The sequence below is a fragment of the Rhineura floridana genome, chromosome 8 (genome assembly GCF_030035675.1).
Source record: "Rhineura floridana isolate rRhiFlo1 chromosome 8, rRhiFlo1.hap2, whole genome shotgun sequence".
Classification (NCBI taxonomy): Eukaryota; Metazoa; Chordata; class Lepidosauria; order Squamata; family Rhineuridae; genus Rhineura; species Rhineura floridana.
In genome coordinates this window covers 45,606,248-45,619,143 of record NC_084487.1, presented here as the reverse complement: position 1 = coordinate 45,619,143, position 12,896 = coordinate 45,606,248, and the positions used below count along the sequence as shown (strand labels likewise).

At 42.6% G+C, this 12,896-nt stretch overlaps 1 protein-coding gene across 1 annotated transcript in view; it reads right to left on the bottom strand.

Moving 5' to 3' along the window:
• The window catches only part of CACNA1I (calcium voltage-gated channel subunit alpha1 I), a 483,310-nt gene that overhangs the window by 116,375 nt on the left and 354,039 nt on the right, over nucleotides 1-12,896 (bottom strand). The window contains exon 9 of the mRNA XM_061582812.1: nucleotides 11,793-12,199. Coding sequence (XP_061438796.1) covers nucleotides 11,793-12,199 — 407 coding nt within the window. The remainder of the gene's footprint in view (nucleotides 1-11,792; nucleotides 12,200-12,896) is intronic.

Below are 12,896 nucleotides of genomic sequence, written 5' to 3'. Positions count from 1 at the left end.
GCCATCACAGCTAGTAGCCATTGATAGCCCTGTCCTCCATGAATTTGTCTAATCTTCTTTTAAAGCCATCCAAGCTGGTGGCCATTACTGCATCTTGTGGGAGCAAATTCCATAGTTTAACTATGCGCTGAGTAAAGAAGTACTTCCTTTTGTCTGTCCTGAATCTTCCAACATTCAGCTTCTTTGAATGTCCACGAGTTCTAGTATTATGAGAGAGGGAGAAGAACTTTTCTCTATCCACTTTCTCAATGCCATGCATAATTTTATACACTTCTATCATGTCTCCTCTGACCCGCCTTTTCTCTAAACTAAAAAGCCCCAAATGCTGCAACCTTTCCTCGTAAGGGAGTCGCTCCATCCCCTTGATCATTCTGGTTGCCCTCTTCTGAACCTTTTCCAACTCTATAATATCCTTTTTGAGATGAGGCGATGAGAACTGTACACAGTATTCCAAATGCGGCCGCACCATAGATTTATACAACGGCATTATGATATCGGCTGTTTTATTTTCAATACCTTTCCTAATTATCGCTAGCATGGAATTTGCCTTTTTCACAGCTGCCGCACACTGGGTCGACATTTTCATCGTGCTGTCCACTACAACCCCGAGGTCTCTCTCCTGGTCGGTCACCGCCAGTTCAGACCCCATGAGCGTATATGTGAAATTAAGATTTTTTGCTCCAATATGCATAATTTTACACTTGTTTATATTGAATTGCATTTGCCATTTTTCTGCCCATTCACTCAGTTTGGAGAGGTCTTTTTGGAGCTCTTCGCAATCCCTTTTTGTTTTAACAACCCTGAACAATTTAGTGTCATCAGCAAACTTGGCCACTTCACTGCTCACTCCTAATTCTAGGTCATTAATGAACAAGTTGAAAAGTACAGGTCCCAATACCGATCCTTGAGGGACTCCACTTTCTACAGCCCTCCATTGGGAGAACTGTCCGTTGATTCCTACTCTCTGCTTTCTGCTTCTTAACCAATTCCTTATCCACAAGAGGACCTCTCCTCTTATTCCATGACTGCTAAGCTTCCTCAGAAGCCTTTGGTGAGGTACCTTGTCAAACGCTTTTTGAAAGTCTAAGTACACTATGTCCACTGGATCACCTCTATCTATATGCTTGTTGACACTCTCAAAGAATTCTAATAGGTTACTGAGACAGGACTTTCCCTTGCAGAACCCATGCTGGCTCTGCTTCAACAAGGCTTGTTCTTCTATGTGCTTAGTTAATCTAGCTTTAATAATACTTTCTACCAGTTTTCCAGGGACAGAAGTTAAGCTAACTGGCCTGTAATTTCCGGGATCCCCTCTGGATCCCTTTTTGAAGATTGGCGTTACATTTGCCACTTTCCAGTCCTCAGGCACGGAGGAGGACCCGAGGGACAAGTTACATATTTTAGTTAGCAGATCAGCAATTTCACCTTTGAGTTCTTTGAGAACTCTCGGGTGGATGCCATCCGGGCCCTGTGATTTGTCAGTTTTTATATTGTCCATTAAGCTTAGAACTTCCTCTCTCGTTACCACTATTTGTCTCAGTTCCTCAGAATCCCTTCCTGCAAATGTTAGTTCAGGTTCAGGGATCTGCCCTATATCTTCCACTGTGAAGACAGATGCAAAGAATTCATTTAGCTTCTCTGCAATCTCCTTATCGTTCTTTAGTACACCTTTGACTCCCTTATCATCCAAGGGTCCAATCGTCTCCCTAGATGGTCTCCTGCTTTGAATGTATTTATAGAATTTTTTGTTGTTGGTTTTTATGTTCTTAGCAATGTGCTCCTCAAATTCTTTTTTAGCATCCCTTATTGCCTTCTTGCATTTCTTTTGCCAGAGTTTGTGTTCTTTTTTATTTTCTTCATTCGGACAAGACTTCCATTGTCTGAAGGAAGACTTTTTGCCTCTAAGAGCTTCCTTGACTTTGCTTGTTAACCATGCTGGCATCTTCTTGGCCCTGGCGGTACCTTTTCTGATCTGCGGTATGCACTCCAGTTGAGCTTCTAATATAGTGTTTTTAAACAACTTCCAAGCATTTTCGAGTGATGTGACCCTCTGGACTTTGTTTTTCAGCTTTCTTTTTACCAATCCCCTCATTTTTGTGAAGTTTCCTCTTTTGAAGTCAAATGTGACCGTGTTGGATTTTCTTGGCAATTGGCCATTTACATGTATGTTTAATTTAATAGCACTGTGGTCACTGCTCCCAATCGGTTCAACAACACTTACATCTCGCACCAGGTCCCGGTCCCCACTGAGGATTAAGTCCAGGGTTGCCGTCCCTCTGGTCGGTTCCATGACCAACTGGTCTAGGGAATAGTCATTTAGAATATCTAGAAACTTTGCTTCTTTGTCATGACTGGAACACATATGCAGCCAGTCTATGTCCGGGTAGTTGAAGTCACCCATTACTACCACATTTCCTAGTTTGGATGCTTCCTCAATTTCATATCTCATCTCAAGGTCTCCCTGAGCATTTTGATCAGGGGGACGATAGATCGTTCCCAGTATTAAGTCCCTCCTGGGGCATGGTATCACCACCCACAACGATTCTGTGGAGGAGTCTGCCTCTTTTGGGGTTTCGAGCTTGCTGGATTCAATGCCTTCTTTCACGTATAGAGCGACTCCGCCACCAATACGTCCTTCCCTGTCCTTCCGATATAGTTTATATCCAGGGATAACCGTATCCCACTGGTTTTCTCCATTCCACCAGGTCTCCGTTATGCTCACTATATCAATGCTCTCCTCTAAGACCAAGCACTCCAGTTCTCCCATCTGGTTCGGAGGCTCCTAGCATTAGCGTACAGGCACTTGTAAGCAGTGTCTCTCTTCAAGTGTCTTTGGCACTTGTGGTTTGGCCTGTGGTAATTTTGCTCTTCTGAATTTATATCCTGTGCCCCTGCTCTCACAATGCCTACTTCTAGGCCTACCCCTTTTAAAATTCATCATTTCTTTGGTTTTTATCCCAGGGGGGAGGTTTATTCCGAACCGGACCTTTCTCAGCTCCTGTCGGGTTTCCCCCCTCAGTCAGTTTAAAAGCCGCTCTGCCACCTTTTTAATTTTAAGTGCCAGCAGTCTGGTTCCATTCTGGTTCAAGTGGAGCCCGTCCCTTTTGTACAGGCCCGGCTTGTCCCAAAATGTTCCCCAGTGCCTAACAAATCTAAACCCTTCCACCCGACACCATCGTCTCATCCACGCATTGAGACTGCAAAGCTGGGCCTGTCTGGCTGGTCCTGCGCGTGGAACCGGTAGCATTTCAGAGAAAGCCACCTTGGAGGTCCTGGCTTTCAGCATCCTACCTAGCAACCTAAATTTTGCTTCCAGGACCTCACGGCTGCATTTCCCCATGTCGTTGGTGCCAACGTGCACCACAACCACTGACTCCTTCCCAGCACTGTCTACCAAACTATCTAAACGACGGGCGATATCCGCAACCTTCGCACCAGGCAGGCAAAACACCTTGCGATCTACACACCCATCACACACCCCACTGTCTATGTTCCTAATGATCGAATCACCCACTACAAGGATCCCTCCACCCCCTGGAGATATATCCTCGGCACGAGAGGATAGCTGCTCATCCCCCAAGGAATGGGTCCCTTCTAAGGGATCGTTTCCCTCTTCCTCAGCTGGATGCTCTCCTTCCCCGAGACCATCGTTGTCCATGATAGCAGGAGAGCTATCATTGTTGGAGTGGGACACAGCTATAACGTCCCTGAAGGCCTCCTCCACACACCTCTCTGCCTCTCTCAGCTTTTCCAGGTCCGCCACCTTGGCCTCAAGGAAATGAAGTCGTTCCCGGAGAGCCAGGAGCTCATTGCACCGAGAGCACACCCACGACTGCTGTCCAACAGGCAGATAGTCGTACATGCTGCAGGCAGTGCAAAACACTGGAAAGCCCCCACACCCCTGCTGGCTTCTTACCTGCATAGTTTTGTTTAAGGTTTATTACGTCAATGGGTTGGAGACTGCGGTTTAGTTGAGGTCAGGGAACAGACGGGCAGAGTGGGGGGCCCTGGCCTCCTCGCCCTGCTGCCGAACTCGCTCTGCTGCTTAACTCGCCTTGACGCTTTGTCAGCTGGGGTCTTGACGCTTCATCAGCTGGGGCTCCCTCTAGCTCTGACCACAGAACTGCTCAAGAGCAGTGCTCCAGCCCTTCTCCATTGAGGCAGATTCCCAGAGCATCATCAGTCTGCATTCTGCAATAATATTGCCAGTTCCTGTCTCTTACAACTACTCTGAGACACATATTTCACAAGCACTTCAAATGAAAGTTCTATAGGGTGTGTTACAGCAGTGCAGTCCTAACCATGTCTATTCAGATGTAAGTCCCATTGAATTCAAGGGGGCTTACTCTCAGGTAAGTGGGGTTAGAATTGAAACCTAACTCAGGGATGCTGAGTAAGGGTGTGCTCTGCCCAGCTCTCACAATCATGTTACAGTGTGCCAATCACAAATCATGTGAACATGAGTTTGGTGAAAAATGGGTTTTATGCAGAAATCTTTGGCTTGTGTGAAGGGACCATGTCTTTTGATGAGTAATCACACATTCTTAATGCAGATTCTTTGCATAATGAATTGCACAGAGCTTGGAAAAGTTACTTTTTTGAACTACAACTCCCATCAGCCCAATCCAGTGGCCATGCTGGCTGGGGCTGATGGGAGTTATAGTTCAAAAAAGTAACTATTCCAAGCTCTGGAATTGCAATGGCAAAAACAGAAATATAACTATTTTCCACAGTTACAATGTATATTGTTCATTAAAATGGACTTATTTTATTTATTTATTTATTTATTTATTAAATTTATTAGTCGCCCATCTGGCTGGTTGTCCAGCCACTCTGGGTGACGTACAAGATAAAAAACAATACATTAAAACGTTAAAATTTTATAAGACGTCCTTTGTTGAAAATATGGAATAGATATAAACCAAGGTTTTATTCGAAATTACCATTATGTGTCTCAAGTCAAGAAGCGTTTGATAGAAGAGAAACGGCTGGAAAAGAGAAATGGTTAACCTATCAAGAACTTTTAGAAAATGTACATGGAGAATATATAATGAAATAGAGAGAACAATTAATAAAGGAAGGATATAGTTCTCAATGGTTTGCCTATTTACAATTGTTAGAAAGATATAAAATGGATAAGAAAATGTATGGTTTTGAAATAAGTAAATCTGATTTTGAAATAGGTTTGTGTACAAATGATGAATGTATAATTGCAAAAATGTATAAACTTTTGTTAAAAATGGAAATGGAAGAAGAAGTAAAAGAGTGTATGGTAAAATGGGCAAAAAAAATTGGTTACAATATACAAATGGACCAATGGGAAAATATGTGGAAAAAAGGATTGAAATTTACATTATGTTATAATCTTAAAGAAAATTTCTATAAAATGATGTACTGTTGGTACATGACTCCAGAAAAGTTGTCAAAAATGTATAGTAATGTTCCTAATGTTTGTTGGAAATGTAAACAACAAGAAGGATCATTTTATCATATGTGGTGGTTGTGTAAACAGGCAAAATCATTCTGGGCACAGATAGGTAGGATGATGCAAAAAATTCTAAAGATAAATATTCAGTCAAAGCCAGAATTTTTTTTATTGGGTTTTATGGATAAACAAATAGAAAAGAAATATGGAAGAATAATATTATATATGATTACAGCAGCAATATTATTATATGCACAAAAGTGGAAAATGGAATCAACACCAACAATTGAAGAATGGTTATTGAAATTAATGGACTTAGTAGAGATGGATAAATTGACATGCTTAATTAGAGAAAAATCGACAGATATATTTCTTAAGGAATGGAAGCCTCTCTTAGACTTTTTGTTGAAAGATAAAAATGAAATGATGATAATGGGATTTGACGATTAACTAAGATAGCCTATGGAGAAAAGTGATTTTGTATGTATCAAGGGACAGGTTTGATATATATTATATATTTATAGCTGATCTGTGACAAATCGGAAGTCAAGAGTTTTTATTGTATTATTATGTTTTTGTTGTTTGATTTTGTTTTGTCTTCTGAAAATTTGAATAAAAATTATTTTAAAAAAAATGTTAAAATTTAAAACCATAACAGTAAAAACCTAACCCACTCCAAAAGCCTTATAGGCCTCTTCCAACTCTATGGGTCTGTGATTCTATGATTAACTTTCTACAGACATCCTACATCAGGGTGCAGCTAGTATGGGAATATATCATATGGAGGAACAAAACTAATTTGCATGAATTAATTGCCTTTAATAATATAAATTGCAAATTGTTTTCATGAATTTAGCTGAGGCCAAACTACTGATGTTCTCTATGTGATGTGAAAATGCAGAATCAGCCCTTTGGGGGGGGAAAGGGAATAAAAATCCTGAGAGATTAAAAACAACAATAGATTAGGAAATCTTTCCACTGGCTTCACACTTTAGATTGTAAGACTATGGGTAGCATTTGTTCTTTTTAACTTAAAGATCGTACTGGACCCAGCACTTTCTAAATAATAACAACTGCAGCAATCGCTCCCGTAATAATAACTACACTTATAATCTCTTAGTCCATTAGTTATCAGTTTTCAAAATAATTTTTACAACAGGCCTGTAAATGTCCTGTTACAAACAAAATGATCGCTGGAATTGTCACAATTCTAGTACAAATATCTGAGCTCCCAATATGTGCCTTGAAAGCTGTATTCCCTGCCATTCCTATTCTATATGACAGTCCTAGACTAAACAGACAAGACTGCCACATGATAATAGTGGTACATAACAGGCTTTCAGGTTAAGGTTTTCAGTACAAACTTTGAGGTCTGACATAGCTGGCTCTTAGGTTACAATTAGAGTTACCAGATCTCCGGTTTTCAGCCGGAGTCTCTGGTTTTTGGGGGCTCTCCGGCTAGCACCCTTAATCTCCGGACTCTCAGTTTCAATTTTAAAAATATTAAGTTTCTAGGTGGTCTGGTTCCCGAGATATACACCAAAACGTCAGGCCCCCCCTGCAACTGTTTAATCTATTTAACGGATACAAAGCTGAAGTTGGTTCCTAGTTCCCAGTTCCTTATTTGCTTGAAAGTTCAAAACACTAAAAAAGAAGAGCTGACAACTACAGCAACTTCAAACCAAACTTAACATGTCTCTGAACCCCAAAATATATGTTGGGGTACCCTGTATGATAAAGCACTATGATTGGGGGACTCTCCCCGTCAAGAATAACAATACATTTATGCAATCAAAATAATCAGGCTTCTGATATTATCATAAATACATAATGATGTCATAAAATCATAAAAAATAAGTAACTGGGGGTGCCCACCCCAAACTCTGCTCTGGGACAGGACAAAACATATACCCCATGAAAGGGGAGGGTGTCCTCTATGAGATGCCACTGTGTCCCTCCTGGCCCAGAGCTTCTGCTGGGCACAGGGCACAGAGAAGGACATCGATGCAAAATCAAAGCAGACCAAAACATACAGGAAAAAATAAGGAACTGGGGGTGCCCACCCCAAAATCTGCTCTGGGACAGGACAAATCATATACCCCAGGAAAGGGGAGGGTGTGCTCTATGATATGCCACTGTGTCCCTCCTGGCCCAGAGCTTCTGCTGGGCGCAGGGCACGGAGAAGAGCATCTATGCAAAATCAAAATGGACAAAAACACGTAGAAAAAAATAAGTAACTGGGGGTGCCCACCCCAAAATCTGCTCTGGGCCAGGACAAATCATATACCCCAGGAAAGGGGAGGGTGTCCTCTACGAGATGCTACTGCATCCCACCTGGCCCAGAGCTTCTGCTGGGCGCAGGGGAAGGATGAGGGCATCTATGCAAAATCAAAGCAGACCAAAACATGCAGGAAAAAATAAGTAACTGGGGGTGCCCACCCCAAAATCTGCTCTAGGCCAGGACAAATCATATACCCCAGGAAAGGGGAGGGTGTCCTCTACAAGATGCCAGTGCATCCCATCTGGCCCAGAGCTTCTGCTGGGCACCGGGCACGCACGGGTGCATCAATGCAAAATCAAAATGGACAAAAACACATAGAAAAAAAATAAGTAACTGGGGGTATCCACCCCAAAATCTGATCTGGGCCAGGACACATCATACACCCCATGAAAGGGGAGGGTGTCCTCTATGAGATGCCACTGCATCCCACCTGGCCCAGAGCTTCTGCTGGGCGCAGGGGAAGGATGAGGGCATCTATGCAGACAGAAAGGGTAGAGAATCTTCTTACTCTTACTCATTTCTCAGACCTCTTTCTGAAGTGAAGGGTCAAATCTGTAAAGAAGTTTGGAGCAGCCACATTAAAAGATAAGGGCAGGGCATTCCAGGCAGGGGGTTGCCAACCCTGCTTGGATATGGATGTCTTTGCAGAGGATCACTAGTCAAGCTTTACCAACAGCACAATCTATATCTACTCAGAAGTAAGTCCTGTTGGGGGCTTAGTCCCATAGTACGTGTGTTTAGAATTGCAGCCTTCAGGGGCATCCATCTTTACTCCCGAATGCTCCCATCTAACATCTCCACAATACTAGGCTCCTTTCTTCCTACAGTGACCTTCTGGTGACTGGCCTGGCCTGAAGGCACTTAAACCCTTCTTGCCAAAAGCAAGTAGACTAGATTAAATGTTCCCTACCCAGGCTCCATCTTTTAGCTAAGATGTCTAGCTTAATTTCCAGTCAGATATTTTTTTTTAATTGTATGCTCCAAGCAACTGTGATTGATGCTATATGTATCATGCTTAATGACATCACTCGGGCCCGCCCCATGACATCACTCGGGCCCGCCCTGTGACATCACTCAGGCCCGCCCCTAAAATCTCAGGTTTTGGGATGCTTCTGACCTGGCAACCCTAGTTACAATCCCACTCAATATGATGAGAGTGAAATCTGTAACTGATTGGTATATGCTGAGGGTTTGACAGTTAAGAGAGCCTGATTTTTTTTGTGTATTTTGATCCATTATTTAGCATAGTAACATATTCAAGGGTGGGTTCCTGCCCCCTCTGCCCTTTGAGAGAATGAAAGGCCTCATTGAGTTCCATTCATATAGAACTCGCCTGACTCTCTTACACCTTTGTACAAATGGGCTATGCTCATGTGTGTCTTAATTAACCTGGAATGGCAGGCAAACTGATGGATTTGATTTGGAGGAAGCGCCTGCGCTGCCCCCAGAGGCTGTGTTAAATGAAACCAAATAGACTATGGGTTCAGTTAGCTAATGAAGGGAGAAATGAGACTGAAAGAGAGGAAGATGGTGGGAGGTGGGGGTAGCAAAGACACGAACAAGACAGGGAGAGATGGAGTATATAAGGAGGAGAGCAAGAGAAAGGACAGAGATAGTAGGGAGAAAAAGAAAGGAACACAGGAAGCTGTGCATTGTCCACACTGACTGGCAGTGTCTCTCCATGTTTTCAGGTAGGGAGGCTTTCTCAGCCCTACCTTGAGATGCCCGGGATTGAACCTGGGACCTTCTGTATGCAGATCAGATATTCTACCACTGAGCTATAGCCCTTCCCCCCCAAAAAGGGCAGGAACTGAAAGGAAAATATAGAACACGGAAACTACTGTGTGTGGAAGCAAAACAGATGGCATGTGCTTCAGTACGGTTACTTCATTTCATTCTTTCCCCCACCCCATGCTGCTCATTTCATTCATTTATTGAACATGGCCCTTGTTGCCCAGTGATACACTTGTTGCCTCAGTGGGCTTACAAGCTACTTCTGTCCAAAGCCCACAGTGGGGGGAACACCTCTATTAGGACCAACCCAAATGTTACAGAGTTATCTCCAGAACAGAGATCTAACTGATTAACTACCTTATGTCATTGTTTTTAAATGGGGGCATAGCTATTACTTCTTCTTGACCCCAGTAGCTCTTGGTACATCCTGAAATCTGTGAAGCATCCAGAAGAGGCTAACGTAGGGCCTGTCTATATGATTGTATAAACTGCAATGTTATAGTGTTGTGTCCTCATTAATTCACCGTCATCCATATGATGTAGCAGGCTAGTACAGATTTTGCATTCACAAATCCGCATTAGAAATGCCACCGAAAAACCAATATGCTTTCCTAAACCAATAACCAATCACATTAATGTCCATGCACTCGGATGCAATGCTTTGGACTTTCCTGCAATAGGCAGTCCATGAGCGTTCCTCCATCACATGCCCAGCCCTTTGTCTCCTTCCCACCCAATAGCACATCCACAAATCTGCGCATACGTGGGAAATAAAAAAAATGTTTCTGCACTCTTCTGAAAAAGTGCACAAAAAGCAAACAACCATTATGGACCAATCACTGAAAAGGGGCTGACTTAGGGAAGTGGCCAATGCTAAAGCAATTTAGAGGGGGGGGGAAGGCCACATATATGGATGCTTGATAATCAGGTTTTTACAATAATCTGACTACAAACAGGGCATGTATGGACGTTGAGACCACCAACCAAATGTGGAAAATGAGGATTTTGGTAGGTATGGATGGGCCCATAATTAAGTCTGCATAACTCCACCTGCACTCCATCTTAAAAAGACTGTTACAAACTGCAGATTTTGGGCCTTTAACATCACACACGCACATCCATACTCACACTCACACCACAAAGCAATTGTTTACATATCCAATCTGAAGAAGGTGGCTGGAGGAACTCAAAAGCTTGCTTGTCTTTGTGACATTTTGGTTGGGCCTAATAAATATATTGCTCTACTATAGCTTTGGGATTTTTTCCCAGTGAGTCAACACAGTTCCCCCCCCCCCCAATAAACCAACCCAAGATTTTTAGGTGACTTCTTTCTCAGTCACCCTAGAGTAAATGTCTCCTGTGCCATTTGGTCCCAAGTCAGCTTAGTCCTCAGACTTTGGCTTCAGTCCATCATGCGCTATTGGTATTGCAAAGCCTCTATTGGGATTTACTTTGGGGAAGGGCCATAGCTCAGTGGTGGAGCATCTGCCTTGTATGCAGGAGGCCCCAGGTTCAATCCCTGGCATCTTCAGGCAGGACTGGGAAAGACTCCAGGCTGGAACCCTGGAGAGCCCCTGCTAGTCAGTGCAGACAGTACTGAGCTAGGGGGACCAATGGTCTGACTCAGTATAAGGCAGCTTCCTATGTTTCTATGTACTTCCTGCATAATCGGGGGGGGGATGTGCAATCCTGGTTTAGAGTTGTGCACAAGAAATATGAAATATTTCCTTAAATATTAGGCAGGTGCCAGTTCTGTTATCTTTTTGGCGCCTATTGAAGACTTTCCTCTTTCAACAAGCCTTTTAAGTTGAGACCTATCCCAGTCTGCGTCTGTGTTGGAATTGCTTTTTAATATGCTTTTAAAAAAACTTTCCCCCCCAAACAATATGTTTTTTAAAACCTTTTTATTTAAGATGTTTTTAAAGCTTTTCTTAAAAAAATGTTTTTAGAGTTGTTTTGTTTTAATGTATTTTAAGGTCTGTTTTTATGATGTTTTAAAGTGTTTTTAGTGCCTTTGTTTGCTGCCCTGGGCTCCTGCTGGGAGGAAGGGCGGGATATAAATCAAATAATAAATCAAATAATTACATAAGAGAATTGTGATACTAGCTCTAAGGGGAAGTGGCATACAGGTACTTCTTTTCACCTTCTCAGTCTGTCAACTCAAATGTGTTTGTTGTCCAGGGTCCTCAGCCACATGAAAGTGAAACCCAATTTGTACATTGTTGTGTTCATGTCCCCAGCAGATGTCCCAACAACCATAGTATGCTAAATAACATGCAAACTTTTAAGGTACATAGTAACACCTCAGACTACTGAGTAAATTTATTATTAACTGTCCACCAGTCTACTTACCTGTTCATGGTGCTCAATGCCCATGCTGATGGTGTTCACAAGGATGGCAATCATGATCCCACGGTTGAAGTATTTGCTCTCCACAATTCCTCTCAATTTAACCTTCACTTCTTGCCACATGTCACTGCAGAGCGCCACTTGTCCACTCTCTTCTCCATCGTCCTCCTCTTTCTCCAGGTCTGTAGCCCCTGAACTTTCTTTCCTTCCATCTTCCTCCTCTTCACTGGCCTCCCTGCCCTCCTCCTGATCTGAATCACCACTCTCGAGCACAGAGAGTCTGCGGGCTGCTTCCCGCCGGGCCTTGTGACATCTTGGACAGTTGCTGGGGACAGAGGTCAATGTCATTGCAATAGGCTGGCCAAGGCCATGTGGCACGTAATCAACACAGTTGTGTTTTCGACAACGCCCTGAGGAATAACAAATACAGGGATCAAATTTAAGAGGGAAGCATGAATTTTTCAGAATAGTGTAACATTTCTGCATCTTGGTATTTAATTAAGCAAAGCATCTCCTCCACTGCGTTGCTAGCCATTTTAAGAAGGAAGAAAATTATGCACTGAAACTGTCTGCCAAGGGAAGTGTTAAGCTCATCATCACTGAGAGACTTTAATGGAGATTGCTTGTCTCTTAGAGACATGCTCTACTTCAGCCACAATAGATTAGACTCGATTGTATTCAGCATTGTAGCAGGGGTAGAATAATTCTCCAGATGCAAGAATCACTAAATAAGAGGCCATGGTCTGTGTGATGTAAAGAAAGAAAGATCAAAGCTTCTTTTGTCTTTAAAAATCGATGATGCCCTATTGATCACATATAGAAATATTTTTACTCAGAAAACATATTGCAAAAATGGTCTTTTCCTGTATTCATCAAATATATTGTGTTTTTATCAAACTGGTTCTGTTGACTTTAATGCATATGTTACCTCTTATATTTGTAAGAAGAGACAAAGATATGAAGAGAAAGTAAAACAGTCTGATGTGGCAAAATTGTTCATAATGTTCTGCTAATTTTAGGTAAGGATTACAGACTTGTTACTCTTTCGGTTCCTCTCTGCATGGAAATCTAGCAGAAACAGGTGAGAAGGCACAACACTATGCTTCT